The sequence below is a fragment of the Ovis canadensis genome, chromosome X (assembly GCF_042477335.2).
Source record: "Ovis canadensis isolate MfBH-ARS-UI-01 breed Bighorn chromosome X, ARS-UI_OviCan_v2, whole genome shotgun sequence".
Classification (NCBI taxonomy): Eukaryota; Metazoa; Chordata; class Mammalia; order Artiodactyla; family Bovidae; genus Ovis; species Ovis canadensis.
The window spans coordinates 9167161-9189989 of NC_091727.1; the positions used below are offsets into that span (position 1 = coordinate 9167161).

The 22829-nt window shown below is 46.5% G+C and overlaps 1 protein-coding gene across 4 annotated transcripts in view; it reads left to right on the forward strand.

The window, feature by feature from the left end:
- CLCN4 (chloride voltage-gated channel 4) overlaps positions 1-22829 on the forward strand; it is a 73459-nt gene that overhangs the window by 42139 nt on the left and 8491 nt on the right. For all 4 annotated transcript variants that reach the window (XM_070289721.1, XM_070289723.1, XM_070289722.1 and 1 more), the window contains 6 exons: positions 6254-6460; positions 6561-6641; positions 7737-8282; positions 9724-9910; positions 10995-11393; positions 18077-18293. In XM_070289721.1, the coding sequence (XP_070145822.1) occupies positions 6254-6460; positions 6561-6641; positions 7737-8282; positions 9724-9910; positions 10995-11393; positions 18077-18293 (1637 nt within the window). The remainder of the gene's footprint in view (positions 1-6253; positions 6461-6560; positions 6642-7736; positions 8283-9723; positions 9911-10994; positions 11394-18076; positions 18294-22829) is intronic.

Consider the following 22829-nt stretch of genomic DNA (forward strand, 5'->3'; position numbering starts at 1 on the left):
CAACTGAGCAACTGAGCATGCACGTATGCAAGTATATCAATGATAAGATGTGAAAAAGGGCAACAGTGGAAGTTTGGTGTTCAGAAAGTTTATTGATTAAACTCCCTTGCCACATTTTTGCTCTGCTTGTGAGAGGATAATAGCAATCTTTAAAAAGTAAATTCCATGTTCACTACATGTGCTGTGAATGCACCCGTGTGAGTTTAGAGTTCTTATAAATATTTTCAGCTCTTTCTGGTAACCAGAGCATGAGGGAAGTGACCTCATCGGTCAGGAAGAATGCCCGGGACTAAACTTCAAACCACGGAGGATCTGCTGGGTTCGAAAAACCATAATTGAGCCAATTCCCAAAAAAACCCAGACAGTGCAGCTTTGAGCCAGAAATCATTTTTAAAGTTCTTAGACGATCGCTCTAATCACTGCTGTTGCATTCTCCTTCAAGTTGGTGCTTCAGCAGCTCCCATAGTGGAGATGCTGAGTTTATAAAGATGTGAGCGGTCATGGCAGCGGACCCACAGTCTTTGGCAGCGCCGCCAACAGCACTGCTGGTCCGGGCGGTTCATGGGAAGGGCTGGGGTAATTAAAGGATTGTTGAAAGGAAAGCTCAGCATTATCTTGTTCCAGGAAAAGATGTTTTAAGAAGGCAATTTCATGCTGAATTTTGGATAGTTTATATTAACATGTTGCTGGAGGAACCTAAAAAATAAGCTGCAGTACCAACATATTTGCTCCGTACAGCCAGTGCTGCTGTAATGCACTGTGTGTGCGTGCTGAGTTGTGTCTGACTCTTTGTGACCCCATGAACTGTAGCCCGCCAGGTTCCTCTGCCCTTGGGATTCTCCAGGCAAGAATACTGGAGTGGGTTTGCCTTTTCCTTCTCCAGGGGATCTTCCCCACCCGGGGATTGAACTCATGTCTCCACTGAGCCACCTGGGAATTTCCTAATGTACCATATGCATGCCAAGTCATAGGGCGATGTGAAACTGCATCACCAAAACCACAGAGCTTGTTGGGAAGATGGAGTTAGGGGCACAGTGCCCAGAAACCTCATTGGTGGCACATAAAAAAGATGGGAACCACACAGAACCAGTAGCACAGTTTGACACATGTTAAATGGTTAAGGAATGTATGAATACTGCCCTAGTGCGCATGCAAGCTGGGAGTAGTCCGAGACGTGTGCTTGTGTGTTGGCTCAGTTTGGCAGCTGCAGTTTTCTGCCTTGTGTTTCTCTCAGAGGAAATCGTGCAGAAACAGACACGAAATTGGCATCATGCTCAAGTTCTGCCCTGATGCATGAATCATATTGGAACAAATTTGTGTTTTCCAAACAAGTGTCCGGGCAGAACTGACTGCATTTTATTGGATATTGAGACAAAGAAAACAGATTATTGGCATCTTAGTTTCTGACCCCAGTACCCAGCAACAGGTGCTTTTGGACTCAAGCTGCCTGTCAAAATAAGGAGATGGGTAGTGGGGAGTTGGTGGGAAATTGAAGGCAGCAATAAAAGGTGTTGCAAGTGGGGATACCATCTTCCTCTTCCAAGAACCAGAGGTGCATGGTCCAGCTCATAGACAGGGAATTCTGTCTGGGAGGGTGTCTGGTGGACCTGATGTTCATCCACAGATGGCATCTTCATTTATGACAGCTGAACCCAAAATGAGTCAAATACCAAGTTCAGCATTGTTTCCTGTGTGACAAAGTGCAAGGAACACATTGATGTGAATAAAGTTCAAAAAAGTGATATCAAGTGGAAAAAGTAAGTTAGAGAAGAATATGTGAAGTACGGTTCCATTTCTGTAGAGGCTCTGAAACAGCCTATATGAAACAAGCATACTGTTTAGGCATACCCAGATGTGCTGCAGCTCTCAGGAAAGGCAAGGAAATGATTGGAAGAGTCCACTGAGAAAGCAAAGACAAGGTGTTCACAGGTTCCTGCTCTTCTGTCCTAAACTTGGGAGTGGGTATGCTCAAAATTCTCCAAGCCAGGCTTCAGCAGTATGTGAACCGTGAACTCCCAGATGTTCAAGCTGGTTTTAGAAAAGGCAGAGGAACCAGAGATCAAATTGCCAACATCCGCTGGATCATTGAAAAAGCAAGAGAGTTCCACAAAGCCTTTGACTGTGTGGATCACAATAAACTGTGAAAAATTCTGAAAGAGATGGAAATACCAGACCACCTGACCTGCCTCTTGAGAAATCTGTATGCAGGTCAGGAAGCAACAGTTAGAACTGGACATGGAACAACAGACTGGTTCCAAATAGGAAAAGGAGTACGTCAAGGCTGTATATTGTCACCCTGCTTATTTAACTTATATGCAGAGTACATCATGAGAGACGCTGGACTGGAAGAAGCACAAGCTGGAATCAAGATTGCCGGGAGAAATATCAATAACCTCAGATATGCAGATGACACCACCCTTATGGCAGAAAGTTGAAGAGGAGCTAAAAAGTCTCTTGAAAGTGAAAGAGAGTGAAAAAGTTGGCTTAAAGCTCAACATTCAGAAAACGAAGATCATGGCATCTGGTCCCATCACTTCATGGGAAATAGATGGGGAGACAGTGGAAACAGTGTCAGACTTTATTTTTGGGGGCTCCAAAATCCCTGCAGATGGTGACTGCAGCCATGAAATTAAATACGCTTGGTCCTTGGAAGAAAAGTTATGACCAACCTAGATAGCATATTCAAAAGCAGAGACATTACTTTGCCAACGAAGGTCCGTCTAATCAAGGCTATGGTTTTTCCAGTGGTCATGTATGGATGCAAGAGTTGGACTGTGAAGAAATCTGAGTGCTGAAGAATTGATGCTTTTGAACTGTGGTGTTGGAGAAGACTCTTGAGAGTCCCTTGGACTGCAAGGAGAGCCAACCAGTCCATTCTGAAGGAGATCAGCCCTGGGATTTCTTTGGAGGGAATGATGCTGAAGCTGAAACTCCAGTACTTTGGCCACCTCATGCAAAGAGTTGACTCATTGGAAAAGACTCTGATGCTGGGAGGGATTGGGGGCAGGAGGAGAAGGGGACGACAGAGGATGAGATGGCTGGATGGCATCACTGACTTGATGGACGTGAGTCTGAATGAACTCCGGGAGTTGATGATGGACAGGGAGGCCTGGCGTGCTACGATTCATGGGGTAGCAAAGAGTTGGACACGACTGAGTGACTGAACTGACATGATAGTAGGTACATGAATATGCTTTCAGCTGTATATAGTATGTAACAGATTCATGTCTCTATTTATAAAAGAGTTCACAATAATTTTTTCAAGTGTTAGGAACCCAATGGAGATTTTATCTTTGAAGTTTAGTTATTATGACTCAGTAGTAGCAGATTTTCATTGTTATTATAGTAGAGCTAGAAATTCCTAACATTTACTCCAGTTCTTGGAGGAAAGGAGGAGAGTAAAAAGTAAATGCAAAGAAATCATTCATGGGTACAAATAACATCCTTCCAGTCAAAACCCAACTAACTACGCAACCAACTCCACTCAGTTGAGATACCGAGCTGATCTTCATTTCGGCAAAGACACTAAATGAGCTTTTTTAGAAAATAGATTTCCCATCATAGGAGGTGATCTGGGATGCAGTGGTCAGTGGTTAAGAATCCGCCTTGCAATGCAGGAGATGCAGGTCCTGACCCCTGGGTCGGGAAGATCTCCTGGAGGAAGAAATGGTAACCCACTCCAGTATTCTTGCCTGGAGAATCCCATGGACAGAGGAGCCTGGCGGGCTATAGTCTATGGAGTCCCAGAGTCGGACACGACTGAGCGACTAAGCACAGCACACAGCACAGAGGTTTTAAAGTTACCATCAAGTCACAAATGTGCTGCAATACATTGCCTTAAAGCCCTGCTTGATTCAGTCTCTATTAATTCAAATTAAAGCGAGTGATTAGATTTTGGCATCTGCTGGGAACAAATTTGCCTTCTTTAATCCCTAATTTGATCATGACAATTTTATTCAGTCACTTTCAAGAATTATGAAATACCTCTCACATTGTTCAGTTCACCACATGTCATGGCTGGCAATGGCTCAGGTAATTTAGATGCTTATAATTTTCTAAATGGTATCATGCTCTTCAAGTGTACCCTTGGGTCCAAATCCACATTAACTGACAAAAAATTATAGATAATTTTATTCTAGGCAATACAAAAGGGCAGGATTGTGGCAGGCATAATAAAACATCCCTTAAATAAAGGGATATGGGCTCCCCAGAGCACAGGCTCAAATAAGCCCACTACCACTAGTTAAAGACCAGTTTAACCACTGCTAGTTTGTGTGCCTTTAGTTAAAGGCTAGTTTATCTGATTAGAGAGCTGGAAGACCTCCCTTGTGTTTTCTAGGAAGGAGCTTGGTGATTTCTTTCAAACAGATGCCCACATGATTGCTCACTGTTGGTCTTTCTCTTTGAATTAAGAAAAACAGATCTCTGTCAGTAATTCCTGAGATGAAAATGGCCCATTCAAACCCATTGTAAAATTTCCAGTATTAGCATTACAGCTGAGGAAAAGCCAAACAGTATTTCAGGACTGCCCTTAAATAGTGAGAAATTAGGAATACTTGTATTGCTCTTCTCAGGATGGGAACAGTGCCTCTCTACCTGGGCTGCCTTTTAGAATGGGTTTGGGTGGACTCTGGGAGTTGGTGATGGACAGGGGGGCCTGGCGTGCTGCAATTCATGGGTCACAAAGAGTTGGACACGACTGAGCGACTGAACTGAACTGTGGAGTCTGTAAACCCCCTGTGTCCATGATACACCTCAGATCAATTACATCAGATTTCTGGGGGAGGGGATTAACTAGTCCTCCTTGGTTTCTAAGTCCCCAGAGGATGCTGTTGAGCACCAAGCTCAAGAAGGACTGGGATAGCTATTCAAGAAACTGATTTCTTGGCAGAACAATGCCCACTAGGAGGCACTTTGATGTTATATAAACATCCTGACGGTGACAAGAGCTGAGATTGTCCCATTATGCATTATACAATGGGAAAATGGATACTGACCACAAATTTCATTGGCTGGCTCACTCTGTGTGTCTAATGAATCTCTGATTACAGGCTTGTAAATTGCTAGCTAGGCAGTAAACATTCACTTCATTTTAGCCAATTGTGGGAGAAGTTGAAGATAAAATGTTATTTATCCGTTGGTGACGCTTCTGTATCCAGCACATGCATGTATGTTCCGTCATATCCGACTCTTTGTGACTCCATGGACTGTAGCCCAGCAGGCTCCTCTGTCCATGGGATTTTTCAGGCAAGAATACTGGAGTGGGTTGCCATTTCCTCCTCCAGGGGATCTTCTCCACCAGGGATCGAACGCACATCTCCTAAATTGCAGGCAGATTCTTTACCACTAGCGCCACCTGGGAAGCCCAGGCTTTGTGAGTCAAGAGGCAAAATTGAGGAACTGTTCTCACTAACAGCTAAGTCGTGTTTGACTCTGCGATCCCATGGACTGCAGCATGCCAGGCTTCCCTGTTCTTTACTGTCTCCCAGAGTTTACTCAAATTCATGTCCATTGAATCAGTGATGTCATCTAACCATCGCATTCTCTGCTGCCCTCTTCTTTTACCTTGTTTTCATATTACATTTAAAATGATTAAAAGCTTAGGTTTTAAAGATCTTAGCTTGTGGGTCGTATGAAAATAGGCTGTGGTCTGGATTTGGCCCACTGGCCATAGATAGCCAACCCTTATCTAAAGTTCCATTGATATTTTATTGTATTTGCTTTGCAACAAAGCTAGCCAGATGTCTCTATATTGGCCATCTTTCAGTAGTCAAAAATTAACAGTTAAAATCAGGAGATACATGCATCAGGATTTCTATTTGCTCCATTATTGACAATGTGTTCATCAATCATTTAATGATTTGTGATTGTTTGATTAAAATGATTAATCTGTTAAAAAAATAGATACATGTATCTTTAACACAACAGAGGGTAATCTGCATAGGATAAAATGCTATACATAAAATTAGACTGATAATTACTTATTCATTCCTTGAATGATCTCATTACTCTGGAATTATTAAGATTTACTATGCAGTGAATTGTCTTGAGGGTTCCATTAATGTATAAAAGTATGCATTAATATAAATTATAATATCAAATTATAGCTAAATTACCAACGAAAGCAGCCTCTGTTCCATACAATTTAGTGAATCTCAGCTTGAAAGATGCTTCTCGGAGGAGGCAGGTGTTATTTTCCTGGTAGAGGCACTGAGGCGGCTCACTCCCCCACCTTCTCCGTCCTGTGTTTCAGATAAAGACCATCTTGAGTGGCTTCATCATCAGGGGCTACTTGGGCAAGTGGACCCTGCTGATCAAGACTGTCACGCTGGTGTTGGTGGTGTCCTCAGGCCTGAGCCTGGGCAAGGAAGGGCCGCTGGTGCACGTGGCCTGTTGCTGCGGCAACTTCTTCAGCAGCCTTTTCTCCAAGTACAGCAAGAACGAGGGCAAAAGGCGTGAGGTGAGCATGCTCAGGGTGAAGCCCCGCCCTCTCCAGGCTTACCTGCACCTGCTGACTTTCCCGAAAGACCTGAAACTGACGGGAGCTCTTTGCCTCACAGGTGCTGTCAGCCGCAGCCGCTGCCGGGGTCTCTGTGGCCTTTGGTGCCCCGATTGGGGGTGTGCTTTTCAGTCTGGAAGAGGTGAGCATGGGCAGTGGAGGGGCCCCATGGTTCTGAGCACTGAGGAACACATTGCGGGGAGAAACACATGGGGGGGTCAGCAAGGCAGGAGGTGTTCTTCTTCAACCCCCTTGAGGACTGGATCCAAAGGAGGATTGAGAGATTCCTACAACTCATGAAGGAGCCACAGTATTCTCCGTGAAATACCGTTTTTTTTAAAAGTCTTGTTTTAAAAATTGCCAGTGTGATTTTGAGGGGGCGGGGTAGAGATTTGGTCTCCTTTCTCTTCCATAAGCAACGTAATGAATAAACAATTTTTATTTTTTTGCCACTGGAATGGATCTAGTCCAGTGCTTGGCCCATGTTGTATGTCAAGAGCCAGACAGTAAATACTTGAGGCTTTGCATGTCTCAGTGCCCGGTCCCAGCCACTGATCTCAGCCCTTGTAGCTTAGAGGGTGCAGCAGGCCACGTGCATGTGCGCTGCCTGGCTGTCTTCCAAAGAGACCTTCCTTATGAATGTTGAAGTTTGAATTTTCTGTCACTGTCACCAGATATTGTCCTCCTTTTGAATATTTCACGTCTCAAAATAGTCTTTTCTCCCTAAAAAGTATAGTTGATTTACAATGTTGTGTTAATGTCTGCTGTATAGCACCGTGATTCAGTTACATATATATAGATTCTTTTTCTCCCTGAACCACTTAAGAGTGTAAAAACCATTCTTAACTCATGCACCTTCCAGATACATCTGCTGAGCCAGGAGTTTCAACCCAGGCTCTGTTGTCTGGAGAATCAAATCAGAGATTGATTTTCCTTTAGGAGGCGCTCTCTGCCATAAACAGAATTATGATACAGTGTTCACATTTCTCTTATAAAATAGCTCAAATGCACCTTAAATGGTATCTGTTCCAATTTTAGACAGAGTCCTTTAAAATATCTTTGTTCGTGTGTTTGGGCCTTATTTACACCACTGATTGAGGAAGTAAGTTCCTCCCATCTTTGATTTGAACGTGACTTTCATGGCAAATGCCGGCAGGGGGCTGCTGATCAGTGGGTCTGGGGCCCTGGGGCAGCTCTTTTGTCTATCAGCCTCTTACTTTTCACTCGTTGGTTGTAGGTCAGCTACTACTTTCCGTTAAAGACCCTGTGGCGGTCCTTTTTTGCGGCCCTGGTGGCAGCCTTCACGCTGCGATCCATCAATCCATTCGGGAACAGCCGCCTTGTCCTCTTCTACGTGGAGTATCACACGCCCTGGTACATGGCTGAGCTCTTCCCCTTCATCCTGCTTGGGGTCTTCGGGGGCTTGTGGGGGACTCTCTTCATCCGCTGCAACATCGCCTGGTGCCGGAGGCGCAAGACCACCAAGCTGGGGAAGTACCCAGTGTTGGAGGTCATCGCAGTGACTGCCATCACCGCCATTGTTGCCTACCCCAACCCCTACACACGCCGCAGCACAAGTGAGCTCATTTCCGAGCTCTTCAATGATTGCGGGGCCCTTGAGTCCTCCCAGCTGTGTGACTACATCAACGACCCCAACATGACGCGGCCCGTGGATGACATCCCTGACCGGCCAGCCGGGGTTGGGGTTTACACGGCCATCTGGCAGCTGGCCCTGGCGCTGATCTTCAAGATCATCATTACCATATTCACCTTTGGCATGAAGGTCAGTGAAGGGGAGGAAAGGTGCCAGGGGTGGTGGGCAACCCTGTCCTTCTGAAGATGGGACCCCAGAATCCAATCATGCCAGGAGAAAGAGGGAGCTGAGCTTTGCTGAATGGTCTCAGGTGCCAGCCACTTGACATTCTTTCAGCCAACAAAAAACAATGCTTTTGAGAAACATTAAGCCTGTGGAATAGTTTTTTTTATTTTTTGGAGTAGAGATTTTTAACCCCATTTTACAAGTGAAGAACCTAAGGCTCAGAGTATATCATTCATACGGAGATGTGTACAGCTTGGTGAATATTCACAAAATATACTTGTGTGACCAGCACCTCAGACCAGGAGCAGAACACTGGGAACCTTCCAGAATCCAATCGTGTTCCACCACAGTTGTTTTTGTGGTATTTCTATGAATTGTTTCTTTTTAAAAAAGTCTTGAGAAGCTGTGTACTTGGGTGCAGTGGTCAAACACAAACCTGAATTTTTGCTTTGAGAACAAGGAAGAATAGGCGTTATTAAACAGGTGACTGTGATGCAGAGGGATTTATTTTCATTCTGGTGCCTGCTGGGAGAAGTCTGCTTTGAAGTCACAGGGGATTAGATGAAGGGGGGTGGGGATAAGAGATGTTCAAGGAATAATTTCCTCAGGAATGTCACACACTCTTGAAATTACACCGGAGGATCCAAACTTAACTTGAATTTGGTTAAAGACCCACTTCCATCCTCAGATTCAGGACAATCGGCCAGGAAGGGGTTGCGGTTCATAAATGCAGCTGCTGGTCACAATCGGCAGCCATGTGCTGTCTCTGTGAACAGAGTCAAGTCTTTTCTGTACCATGTGTCCGATGACTAGAGGGATGAACATGTATTCTCACACAGCAAAATACAAAATGCGCTATTACTGAGGCCTTTCAGTTTATATAGTCTCTCTGACAGGTGTTTGGCCGCTGTATTTTCAAGAGGCCACTAAGTTCATGACAAGGTTTTTGGAAGATGCAAGGCAGGTCCACTGATGTTTTTAGCTTCTTTATTTGACCTGTGCACAGTTAAAGGCCTTGCTTTTCCATTGTCATGCGGTGGCGTGACATTTAATTTTAAAAGCTGATCTGAATGATGGGCGAGGGGAGAGAGAGTGGTATCTCAAGTGACAGATGCGCACTTTGAATGTTATTTGCAGTGGGGCTTATCATCCTTTAATCCACAGCAGGCAAACCAGGCCAGCTTTTGAAGGCAAGGAAATGAAAGTGTAAAACTGCATTCTCTTCAAGTCACAATAGATCACTGGTCCATGGTTTCCCAGTTGACCCATATTTTGAAGCGTTGCCCCGCCTTTGAAGACTGAAGGAAGATACCAGCTTGTTGAGGGAGGCTGAGTTTCCTTGGGGGTGTGGTGGCGGGAATGGGGACCCCTTCCCTCATGCATGTTTCTCCTGTGCTCCCTGCAGATCCCGTCCGGCCTCTTCATCCCCAGCATGGCTGTGGGGGCCATGGCCGGCAGGATGGTGGGAATTGGTGTGGAGCAGCTGGCTTACCATCACCATGACTGGATCATCTTCAGGAACTGGTGCAGGCCCGGTGCAGACTGTGTCACCCCAGGGCTCTATGCCATGGTGGGGGCTGCAGCTTGCCTAGGTACTGTGTGGGTGTGGGTGTGGGTGTGGGCGTGGGTTTGTGTGTGTGAGAGAGATGTGAGTAGCAGGGCTTTTCTTTGCTTAGTCATCCAGGGACCCAGGCTAATGGGATCTCTGCTATCTTGCCACTGTACCATCTAAAATAGTGCGTAGGCAGCAGAGGGCTGCTCAACATCCTAGAATCTATAGGACAGCCCTCCCCCACCCCCACCCCAGTGAAGGAAGAATGACCCGGCTCCAACTGTTCCTCATTGCAAGATCGGGAGTTAGTTTGGATTCTTCCTTTGAATACCAAGGGACACAAGGATGGGTGCATCTCTTGTCTGTTGTTTGTCATCATTTAACTGCACAGTTGTGCTTGACTCTTTGGGACCCCATGGACTGTAGCCCACCAGGCTCCTCCGTCCATGGGATTTTCCAGGCAAGAAAACTGGAGTGGGGTGCCCTTTCCTACTCCAGGCCATCTTCCTGACCGAGGGATTGAACCCATGTCCCCTGCATTGTCAGGTGGCTTCTTTACCACTGAGCCATTTGGGACATGGCTATCTATAGCCCTTAGAAATCTCTACCATTTCCAGCTTGAGGGGTTTGAGAAAAGAGCCACATGTACTGAGACAGAAACCTGCAGAGCCCATATAGGATCCACTCACCAAAATGCAAAGGGTGTGAAAGTGAAGTCACTCGGTCGTGTCCAGCTCTTTGCGACCCTGTGGACTGTATCCCACCAGGCTGCTCCATCCATGGGATTTTCCAGGCAAGAGCACTGGAGTGGGTTGCCATTTCCTTCTCCAGGGGATCTTCCCAACCAAGGGATTGAATCCGGGTCTTCTGCATTGCAGTCAGAGGGTGTGGTCCTGGATGAATAGACACCTCACTGTCATTCACAGGAGGAGACCCAGACAGATGTGACTTATGGTGCTGATGCGAGGCTGTGTTTACCAAGGTCCAAGCATGGGCACCGTGTAGGACCATTCCTGTAGAACAAGGGCCAGGAGGATGGAGCCGGCTTGTCAGTCTCCACAGTTCATTTCCTCTTGCAGGTGTGGAGTGGAGTCCTGCGATTCCCTTCCTCTCTTGTGTTGCAGGTGGTGTTACCAGGATGACGGTGTCGTTGGTGGTCATCATGTTTGAATTGACGGGAGGCCTTGAGTACATCGTGCCTCTGATGGCAGCGGCCGTGACCAGCAAGTGGGTGGCCGATGCCTTCGGGAAGGAAGGCATCTACGAGGCCCACATCCACTTGAACGGATACCCGTTCCTGGACGTGAAGGACGAGTTCACCCACCGCACACTGGCCACTGATGTCATGCGGCCGCGGCGGGGGGAACCGCCCCTGTCCGTGCTCACCCAGGACAGCATGACTGTCGAGGACGTGGAGACACTCATCAAGGAGACTGACTACAATGGCTTCCCCGTGGTCGTCTCCAGGGACTCAGAGCGCCTCATCGGCTTTGCCCAGAGGAGAGAGCTGATTCTTGCCATAAGTGAGTAAAGTAGGGAGTCTCCAGGGACAAATGTGCCCCCAAATTCTCCAAGAGGTTGGAGAGGGTGGATGAGGGTCAGAGGGCTTCAGGCCAAGCTGAAGGCTTGTTCATTTCACCTGAGGATCTGGCCAGACTGCAGGAGGTCTGGGGTGGTACCTGCCTGCTAAGTTGCTTTGGTTGCGTCTGACTCTTTGTGACCCCATTGACTATAGCTTTCCAGGTTCCTCTGTCCAGGGATTCTCCAGGCCAGAATACTGGAGTGGGTAGCCTTTCCCTTCTCCAGGGGATCTTCCCGATTCAGGGATCGAACCCACGTCTCTTACATCTCCTGCATTGGCAGGTGGGTTCTTTACCACTAGCGCCACCTGAAACCCTGCATTTCTCCCAAGCTCCCTCTTTTTTTCGATCGAACTTTTAATGAAAAAATCATAAAATAGCAATATCTCGTCACTGTATATTAGGAGTGCATGCTCTGAATGGAGTGATCAGTGAGCAGCTTTACCATGACGCTGAGGGCTGTGCACCTGTAGCTTTGACCTGAATTTATTCAAACTCTTGCGGGAGGCCAATGGAGTAGGGTGGCTGACAGCAGTGGCCAGTAAGGAGTGTGATCATGGCATCCCCCTTCCTGGGAAGGGCACCTAGCAAGACACAATCCCTCATCTAGTTCCCATTCAACGAAACAGTGAAACCCCATCCCCTCCTCCCTGGTGAGGTTTTTGTGAATGGGCCAGTGCCCATGGACTTCCGGGGGGCTCACCAACCTAGATGCTGAGTTCTTTGCCTCAGAAACCTCCCTTGGTCTCAAGCCCTTGATGTCACTTCATGACGTCATATCTGGTTCTAGCAGGTCAAGTCACGTGGGTTCCACGTGGGTCAAGTCAGTACTGTGGGATGGTTTTCCTCCTCACAGGCTAACTGGGCGAGCTGTGCCAAGGGGCAGGCTATTCACTTGTGAGAGGAGAGAGGAAATGGTGCCCAGCTGTTTGTTATGTCCCAGAGATGGGCGGCTCAAGCCTGAGGTCCCCTGTTGACCTATGGATGGGCACCTTGAAAGGGGAGCAAGAGGCAGAAGGATTACAAAGACAGGCCTAGGTGTGAGTCTGTGAAGGCCCTGGCAGGGAGAAGCGTTCCCCTTGTCCCCGTGGTGGTGCTGCCAGACCTCCTGATGTAGCCAGGGCAAGGAGCCACAGAACGCATCCTCGGTGTGAGGTCAACACAAATGCCCTCCCACTCAGCATGTCCCTCTGTCTCGCAGTATGCTGGGGGCCCATGGCCTAACTCCCTTGATAATTGAGCTTCCAGAACGTTTATGAAGTTTGCCTCAGGGACTTTTCCAGGTGCGATGGCAGAGCGCCTCACTGGGAACATACCTTTGCTTATCCCTGCCCTTTGTTAACTATTTCTCAGGCTCTCCATTTGAATTTCTAGAACCTTTTCACAGTGTTAAGTAGCTTTTAAAATATTTTTAAAGTATCTTCATCAAAGGCTTTATAAAAATAAGTTTAAGCAGGCTATAGTGTCTAATTTTAGCATGTTCCTGAAACATATTTACCTCTTTCCAAAGCAACAATTGATTTTATGTTTTAGACACAAAAGCACATTTGCTTTCTCTTTATTATAGGTCCTGTCACTTAATAGGTAGGTGCCTTTAAGCATGACTATAGCCTTATAAATAATGAAATTTTAAAAAAATTGTATAGTAGGTTGGGTTTCTTTAATGTAATCAGCAGCCTTTAAAAAAATTTATTCAATCCCTAAAATCTTTTAAGCAAAGGTTGAAATTTTAAAACTCAAGTAATAAATGTCACAGAATCCATTACCTATTGTGTAGCTGCAGGCACACCTGCTAAGAGACAGCTTACTAATTTTGCTGAAACCCATTACTGTAATCAAGTGGGAAGCAGTAATTGTCATCAACCAGTTCGAGAAGAAATTTCAGCTTGCCAACTGAGTGCTCTCCTAGAAGCTATGTTTGAAGTGTTTGGAGAGGCAGCACGCAGTGTAAATAGTACCTATGTGCTTTCCATCAGATGGAAAATAGTGTAAAAGCTGCTATTTACATGGTTTCTGGGAAGGTAAGGTGTCTTTGGGTGTGAGCAGTCAGAAAAGCTGTTTTCCTTCCAGAAGAGTCCAGTACCCTGGTGGAGTGTTTGTGGAATGAGATGCCCTTTTGTGGATATAGAAAGAGGACCTGAACATTGAGCTAGTAGGGGCTTCCCAGGTGGCTCAGTGGTAAAGACTCTGCCTGCCAATGCAGGAGATGCAGGTTCAATCCCTGGGTTGGGAAGATCCCCTGAAAGAGGATATGGCACCCCACTCCATTATTCTTGCCTGGAGAATCCCTTTGGATGGAGGAGCCTGGTGGGCTATGGTCCACCGGGTCGCAGAGAGTCTGACTTGACTGAGCTTGAGCACAACTGAGCTAGTAATGATCCCAAGCCAGTTTTCCTTCCAGGGAACTCAGGAGCAGAGATTTTAGATAGATCCAAGATAAGAAAAAGCTGGTGTACTTTAGTTGTGTCCGACTCTCTGCGACCCCATGGACTGTAGCCTGCAAGGCTCTTCTGTCCATGGAGTTCTGCAGGCACGAATACTGGAGTGAGCACCCTGCCCTTCTCCAGGGGATATTTTTGACCCAGGGTTCAAACCCAAGTCTCTTATGCCTCTTCATTGACAGGTGGGTTCTTTATCACTGAGGCACCAAGGAAGCCCAGTAGATGAGACAAAGAACAATTTTTTTTCTTATGTATCGTGTTTAAAATAGTATATAAGTTGCTCCTATGAAGCTGGGAATGTTGTATATCCAGTCCATCTCTGGTATGCCAAACCATAGCTGCTGTCTTTATTGGAGAGCAGCTAGTACATGTGGCCCCCTTCACCATCACATACACACGAGGCAGTATATGGCCCTGTGCAAGGTCCTGGGACATGGGACTTTACTTCTTGGCACTCTTTGCAATGATGCGGCTCTTGCTGCATTCAGCAGGCTGAGGCTCTTCTAGTCTTGAATTCTGCAATTAAGTGAGGACAGACCCAGAGAGGACTCCATGGGAAGCCACAAAGATGATTAAAGGGATGGAAAGTTAGAATCACGGGCCAGAGTTAAGGGAACTCTCTTTTTTTTTTTTTTTTTTTTTTTTGCCTGGTGGATGATTTGATGATGATTCTCCAGTGTATGGAAGAGGCTTGCTTACAAGAGCTCTGTCCAGAACTGAGCACCAAGAAACGTGTCTAATCTGTTGGGTGAGCTCTTTGTCCCTGAAGAGATTTCTTCCTGAGAGTGCTTTTAATGATGGGAGAGGCCATGGGGAACAGTGGTGTCATCTGCTTCTTTCTGCTGGGGATGAAAACATACGTGCAGAGGAACTTCTCCATGCCTTATAAGCTATATGCATGCTAAGTCCTTCAGTTGTGTCCAACGCTTTGCGACCCCACGGACTGTAGCCTGCCAGGCTCCTCAGTCCTTGGGATTCTCCAGTCAAGAATACTGGAGTGGGTTGCCTTGCCCTCCTCCAGGGGATCTTCTGACCCAGGGATTGAACCAGTGTCTCTTGTGTCTCCTGCACTGAGGTGGCAGGTTTTCTTTTCTTTCTTTCTTTTTTTTTTTTTTTTCTACTGATGCAACCTTGGAAGCCCTTATAAGCTATAATTTGTCACAAAATAATCTACTTTTTCTTCTAAATAGTTTTTACTTTTTTTTTTTTAACCACAACAGCTTTGTACTGACCACCACTATAGTTGCTTCTAGTTTTCCTTTTTAACCTTTCTTGTTAGTTATGTGTGTTTTATGGAAGCTTTTATTTTTTTAAACTTCGATATCTGGTATCTGCCTAAGCTTTTTTAAAATTAAAATTGTTTTAAATTTCAACTTTTTATTGAAGTATAGTTGATTTACCATCTTGTGTTACTTTCTCCTATACAGCAAAGTGATTCAGTTATACATAGATATACATTCGTTCTTTTTCATATTCTTTTCCATTATAGTTTATCACAATATATTGAATATACTTCTCTGTGCTCTACAGTAGGACCTTGTTTATCTGTGGAAGCATTTTTAATGAACAGGATGATAGAGTATTACCTCCCTAAAAATATGATTAGAGTTTCTCAACCATTGACACTGAGGCTGGATCATTCTTTGTTGGGAGGTGCTTACCTTTGCGCTGTAGTATTATCCTTGCTCTCTACTCCGAAGGTGGAGGCAGAATTACTCCCAGTTGAGAACTATTGCTCTGAAGCCATTGTAGTAACTTGTTGAGTCGCTAAGTCATGTCCAACTCTGTAACCCCATGGACTGTAGCACACCAGGCTCCTCTGTCCTCCACTATTTCCTGGAGTTTACTCACATTCATGTCCATTGAGTCAGTGATGCTGTCTAACCATCTCAGTCTTTTAAAATTCCTTGGCCTGTGACAGTTTTTGAAATTCACTTCATCAACACTTTCCTCATTACCCTCTGTGAACCTGACATGATGAGCAAAGTGTCGATGAAGTGGTGCCTTTTTGGTGAGCAGCGGAGAGCCCAAGGCTTTCATTCTAATGCCTCCTTTGTGAGATAGACTGTGTTGTGTATGGGAGGCAGAGCCAAGGGCACTGATGGTCAGTAGACCTACTCACTCATTCATTCATTTTGAGTGATTGACTCATGTGTGCATTTGGCAAATATCTGTTTTGTGTCTGCTGTATTCTAGGCATTGTCCAGGCTCTGGGAACACAGCACTGAGCAAGAAATGACAGAGCTCAGTGCTGTTAGAATCAGGGCTTCTAACTCAATCAGTATATTCAGAGGCAATAGAAGCTTGTTATTTATTTCAACAAGTGGATCCACAGTTGGCTAAGTTGTGTTTGATTTTATAAAGGATGGGGGAGCGTGGTTGGCTGCTGTCTATGGGGTCGCACAGAGTCGGACACGACTGAAGTGACTTAGCAGCAGCAGCAGCAGCAACAAATCCATGTGATCAGTTCCTGATTGGGGATTGGGGATTGATCCAAACCTGATGTTCAACTGGACTGTTGAAATAGGTGAAATTCCTGTTATGTGGGACTTTGAGAAAATCAATCTGTCGATGAAAATGAGTAGGCTTCCCAGGTGGCTCAGATGATAAAGAATCTACTTGCAATGTGGGAGATCCAAGTTCAATCCCTGGGTCAGGAAGATCCCTTGGAGAAGGAAATAACAACCCACTCCAGTATTCTGGCCTGGGAAATCCCATGGACAGAGGAACCCGGTGGCCTGCATTCCATGGGGTCACAAAGAGTTGGATACGACTGAGCAGCTAATGCTTTCACTTTCATGAAAATGAGTAGTAAGTATGTGTTGACTGTTGCTTCTCACCTTAGTGCTTTAGGATAGGACTGTCTTGATTTAGGAGAGAAGTGTGTGGTCTGTATCGTGTAGCATCTATATCTGCAAACACGTTGTGCACCAGTGTCATCTGGTATTTGGGGTTGAATCTTACTCCATTTGATGTAACTCGATTGAACCTGACGCACATACTGTGCAGGCATTTGCCCAGCGGGCCCTCTGTTCCCCTTTTAAACAGAGACCCCTTTTCAAACTCAGTCTGACCCCGAATGCTGCCAGTTTTCCATTAGAGTATTCTGTGGCAATAAATGGCTTTAGAGCCAGCAGTTAGAATTTTTATTTTTCAAAGAACAATATAGGTGAATAGTCGTCTTTGAGAAGACAAAAAAAGTGTATTATAGAAACCAGGATCCATTTTAAGGCAAGCCTTGCTGTACCTTTTCCTTAACCTTTTCCCATGAACCAAAAGAAAGATTAAAATTCCAACAGAAGGAAAATCGCCTTGGAGAAATATCTGGAGACCGATGGATTTATTTCATGTGTGACTTAAAATAGCCTGGGTTTCTAGTACCACATAAAGCTGTATTTCTAATGAGTTCCTGTTACCCTACTTTTTCTGCAGCTTTTTTTCACATGGGCCTGTCTACAGATAGAAATAGGCTAATTGTTACCATAACAGTGTTACTATCTTTCTTTGAGAAATCCACAAAATGGCCCTTTTTTTTTTTAAGAGAGACAATCCAAAGGATTGGCGGTGGGGGAGGAGTGGGGAATGCAGCTTTTTCTAGGGCTATTTTTTTGGTCCCAAGGCTTATATTTGGAATTAAGCTGTGTTTCTGGGCTGTAAGTCTGGGATGGTCCTCTTGGTTTCTTGTTCCTTTCAGGATTTATAAATGCCATTTGGGCTCATTATAAGTTAGTTTGTGAAAATACAACAAAGCAATGTATTAAGGTCATTGGGCAGCTCATTAGGGTTTTTTTTTTTTTTTCATGTCAGAGTTCAGCCCCTGATGAGGTGTGTTAAGAAAGCAGGGGTGCCCTGGCGTCCAGGCAAAGGCAGTGCATTCCCAGGAAGGAACCATCCTGCTCAGGCCCATCTTGCAAGTCTTTGCAATGGATGATCAGGTCACACACAGCAGGGGAGTCTTGCGCAGCATTAGCTTAAGAGAAAGAGATGCCAATTCCACCGCTATTTGGCTGAAGCCCCTCATTAGGAGTGTACAGTTTGCCCTCTGCTCCCCTTCTCTGTGGGATTTGAGGTTGTTGGGGAGGGGGAGTCGTGTATGGCTGTGGGTGGGGTGGGTTGGTCTGGGATGGGGAGAGGGACTCCACACGGGAGTCTTGTGCAGCTCACTGTCCTGCTGGCCCATTCCAGAGAATGCCAGACAGAGGCAGGAGGGCATCGTAAGCGACTCGGTCATGTACTTCACTGAGGAGCCCCCTGAACTGCCGGCCAACAGCCCACAGCCCCTGAAGCTGCGGCGCGTCCTGAACCTCAGCCCTTTCACGGTCACTGACCACACCCCGATGGAGACGGTGGTGGACATCTTCCGGAAGCTGGGACTCCGCCAGTGCCTGGTGACCCGGAGTGGGTGAGTGGCCGGACCCTGGGTGGCATAAGATGAAGGGCCCATGGGAGGCTGATGGGGACAGGGGACCAGTCCTCCTAAGAAATGTCAGTAGGCTGTGGCGAGTGCAGGAGGAGATGCCAGCAGGCTTGGAGGCAGGCTTCCAAGTGGGGCTGCTGTCTTCTGCCCTGAGGCTGAAGTTTGAGTCTAAAGGGGGGAGCCCCAGCTCCCACAGTGGTCCAGGTTCCTGGAGAAGGTTCACCCTGTTCTGCTAAAATGAGCAAGGAAAATCTCAGCTGATGAGAAAAATAGCTTGAGGTGCACGATGCTCCAACACTCCGTCGGTGACATACTAAGAAAGAGAGATGGGAATCTCATAAAAACTATTGCACATTTTTCACACATGCAGTGGTTGAGAAGAAGGATATCAGTCCCTTCACCTTGAGAAAGCCATGCAGTTGGCTTGTGGAAGCGGGCATGGCGAGGGCTGCAGCTGGTTTTTCCCATGCCACTGGGTGCTCCATTCTGGACTTTTCTCATAGACAAATCACCATGCACAAACGTGAGGTGCACATTGTGCTCAAGTTGTTCCTTGATGCACCAGCCTGTTGAAAATGACTTGACGTTTCCCTGTGTGACCGCAGAGCCGTAAGCTTTGGTAGCTTGTGGCTCAATCTCTGCCACAGCAGTATTGCTTTTGCACCATGTTATCAGGAAGCAGAAAACCAGTGCTGTAGAGATCAAAGGTTCATGATGGTGTGAGAGGTGCAGTGCCCTGTGGCTGTGCCTTGGGCTCAGGGGCTCTCCCTAAATGTGAGGGCCTTAGAAACTTGGGTGGAGGAAGGAATTGGTTTGGTTCAGGTAGCTTGGAATCCGGGATTCTCTGCCTAGTTGATTGCTTTATGGGCTGGAGGTGGTACCTGAAATAGCAGTTTTGGCCTTTAGAATCCTGAGGCTCAACTCTCTGACACAGTTTCCAGGGCTACCTCGCTCCTGGTTAACCCAGCAATTCTCAAGCAGGGTGATTGGCCCTGCAGAGATTTGGAGGTGTCATAAGTGGAGGGGGCAGATGCTACTACTGGCATCCAATGGGTAGAGACCAGGGATGCTGTTTAACACCCTCCAGTGCACAGCATAGCCCCCATCAAAGCAAAGACTTCATCAGGCCCAAGTGATATTCCTGTTCCAGCTGAGCATCCCTGGTGGCGGCCTGGGGTAGCCACAGAGCACACCTCACTTGGGCTTCCCAGGTGACTTATGGGTAAGGAATCTGCCTTCAATGCAGGAGACACAGGCAGATGCAGGTTCAATCCCTGGAGACAGACATGGCAGTGTACTCCAGTATTCTTGCCTGGAGAATCCCCACGGACAGAGGAGCCTCTGTCAGCAGGCTACAGTCCATGGGGTCGCAAAGAGTCGTACACGACTGAGCGACTGAGCACACAGCAGGCACCCCTCACTTGCAGAGATTTCTTCCTGCCGCCTTGCTCATGGTGAGCAGCACGGGTCTCTGCAAGGGGCTGAATTTGCACTTGACCCAGAGAATTCCTAGCTGACGGGATGAGTGTCCTCCTTAGCTCTGACTACAGCTGGTGGGTGTCTTGTGCTTGAGGAGGGGCAGTCAGTGAACAGATGAATAAGCATTTGAGGCTAGAGATCATTTTTCCTGGTGGGTTCTTTTTTTTTTTTTTTTGTCAGCTGTGCAGCTTGCAGAATCTTAGTTTCTAGACCAGGGATTGAACCTGGGCCCCCTGCAGTGGAAGTGCAGTCTTAACTACTGTACTGCCCGGGACTTCCCCTCTACTGGTGGTTTTTAAAGGCACCCAGTGGTTCTCAAACTTGAGCGGGCATCAGAATCTGAGAGGAGTAAACCTTCAGGTTAAACCCCGAGTACCAGGCCCTCCTGCAGTTACTGATCCTTCCAATCTGGGAGGGGCCCTGAGAATTATACTTGTAACCAGCTCCCAGGGGCTACTGTTGGTTGAGGTCCCCACTTGATAAATGACTGAAGCCCACTGATGTGCTTGAATTTCCAGTGCTCGGCAGAAATACCACCGCGATTACCCGTGTCGTCTCAAGTGTCTTGCAGTTTCTCTTTCCCTTTAAAATAATAATCCCATGTCAGTTATCATTGGAATTTTCAGTTCTGCCAGGAAATTCTGCCCTTGACGCTCGCTCACACCTCACGGAGCCCCATGAGTTTTTCCTGTGAAGATCTGGGTGCCGAAATTGGCTCCGAATGTTCTCTGAGAACACAAAATCGCTCTCACTCTCTCTCGCTGTACATATTTTAAACAAACACAGATGCTGATACGTTAGTGCTGGCAGGAGATCCTTATTTGCCGGGCCTTTCATCTCCTTGGGCTTTGAGCCAGGGCAGGCCCGGCTCAAGCCAGCTCGTGTTTTTGATCTATTCCATCACCGTATACTGTCCCAGCTCTTGGCCGAGCCCCACAGCTCGTACCCTTGACTAGTGTAGTCTGAAGGACTTCTCAGGGCCTGGGCTCTACGGTGATCATGAAACCAGACCACGAGCCAGAGAAGTCTTTGTCCTCATAAAGTTGAAGTCTTGGAAGCGTCCAGTGGCCAAGAGTGAATTTTGGATTTTCTCCATAGGGGACCTAGAAAGAAAAAGGGAGCAGAGGAGATGCTAGGTGGGTCTTTAGGTCCTGAGCAGGGTGGTCTTCTTACAAGAGCCCCGGTGCTCTAATCTGAATTATGTTCATGGTCATAGATGGACTGTTTATCATTCCAAAGTTTCACTTGAACTGCTACCCAAAGAGGCTGGACATTGAAACAGTTGATTTAGCTCAAGTAGGACATTTCATACCACTAACAAACCCCCTTGGATTGAATGCTGCCTCCTTCTGAGAGGTTGCTCATCTTTCTTCTTTTTTGATATTTGAATGGCATCACTGACTCAATGGACATGAGTTGGAGCAAGCTCTGGGAGTTGGTGATAGACAGGGAAGCCTGACGTGCTGCAGTCCATGGGGTCCCAAAGAGTCAGACATGACTGAGCAACTGAACTGGACTGAATTACTTTCGCGGGCCAAGGCACAATTTATGCCTGAACCCAAGGCAGCTCCTGAATCCGTATTTCCCCAGAACCGTTACAACCAGCTTGACTTTCAGACATTATAGTTACCAAGCTTTAAGACAGGGCTGTCAGGACTGCAGATGCCTAGTGTTTTGATACTGTCTTAAGGATGGACATAAGGAAACAAAACCCAGGCTTTATAGATATGGGAAGAGTGCCTGTGTGTGTTGCAGTTAAGTTCTTGTCACTTTGCAGATGCTACCAAGTCTGTTTTTTGAAAGCAGTATTGGTTTCCTCAGCATCTTACTGAGCTTCTGTGTGAGGGAGAACTGGAGGAGGCTCAAAGAGTGTTACAAAAAAGAAAATCAAGGAGCTTGTCATCCACCAAGGAACATGGGTATCATCCAGTTTGAGTTACGTTCTCCAAGTGCTCTGGTCCTGAGCCAGGCTTTCAAATACAAATGTCCGAAAGGACCGAAGAGACTTTTAAGCTGAACGACTGTCTGCTGATTGGTGGCCGCCAGCCTCAGAACTCCTTCCACCTCAGATGAAAAGGTTCTTCCTCCTTTCACGTGCTGCTACTTCTCTGATGATCACACCTTTCTTAGTTGTGTATTATAGGCATAAGCTGCTTGCCTTCTAACTATTCATTTTTTAGTTTAAAGGGAGTTGAAGGACTGTAATGGACTAAATTTTGTGCCCCAAGCCCCAAATTCATACACTGAAGCTCCAGCCTCCAATATGGCTGTCTTTGGAGACAGTGTCTGCAGGTGTGTGTATGCATGCTGAGCCACTCAGTCATGTCAGACTCTTTGCGACCTCATGGACTGTAGCCCGCCAGGCTCCTCTGTCTGTGGCATTTCTCAGGCAAGAATACAGGAGTGTGTTGCTATTTCCTCCTCCAGGGGCTCTTCCCGACACAGGGATTGAACCTGCATCTCCTACGTTGGCAGGTGGATTCCTTACCACTGAGCCACCAGGGAAGCCCACTTTAAGGAGGGAGTTAAGGTTAAACGAGGTCATAAAAGCCCCATCCCTAATCAGATGGGACTGATGTTCTTAGAAGGAAAGGAGACACTGGCGATGCCTGCATAGAGAAACAGGCCGTGTGAGGACACAGCAGAGGTGGCCGTCTCCACACCCAGGAGAAACCAAACTGGCCAGCACCACGATCTCGGCCTTCCCAGCCTTCGGAACCAGGAGAACATACATTTCTGTTGTTCAGTTACCTAGTTTGTGGTACTTTCTTATAGCAATACAAGCTGACTCCGTCAGAACTCAGACTCACCTTGGCAGATTTAAGATAATAGCATCTTGTTTTATGGGGCATCTTTGATTTTACTGTATTTTTATAAATTTTAGAAGTGTGTATTAGTCACTGATCTATAAAAATGGTTAAAGTCAAGTAGCTCCAAATAGCGGAAGGAAGAAAGTGTTAGTCACTCGGTTATGTCTGACTCTTTGCAACCCCGTGGACTATAGCCCACCAGGCTCCTCTGTCCAAGGGATTCTCCAGGCAA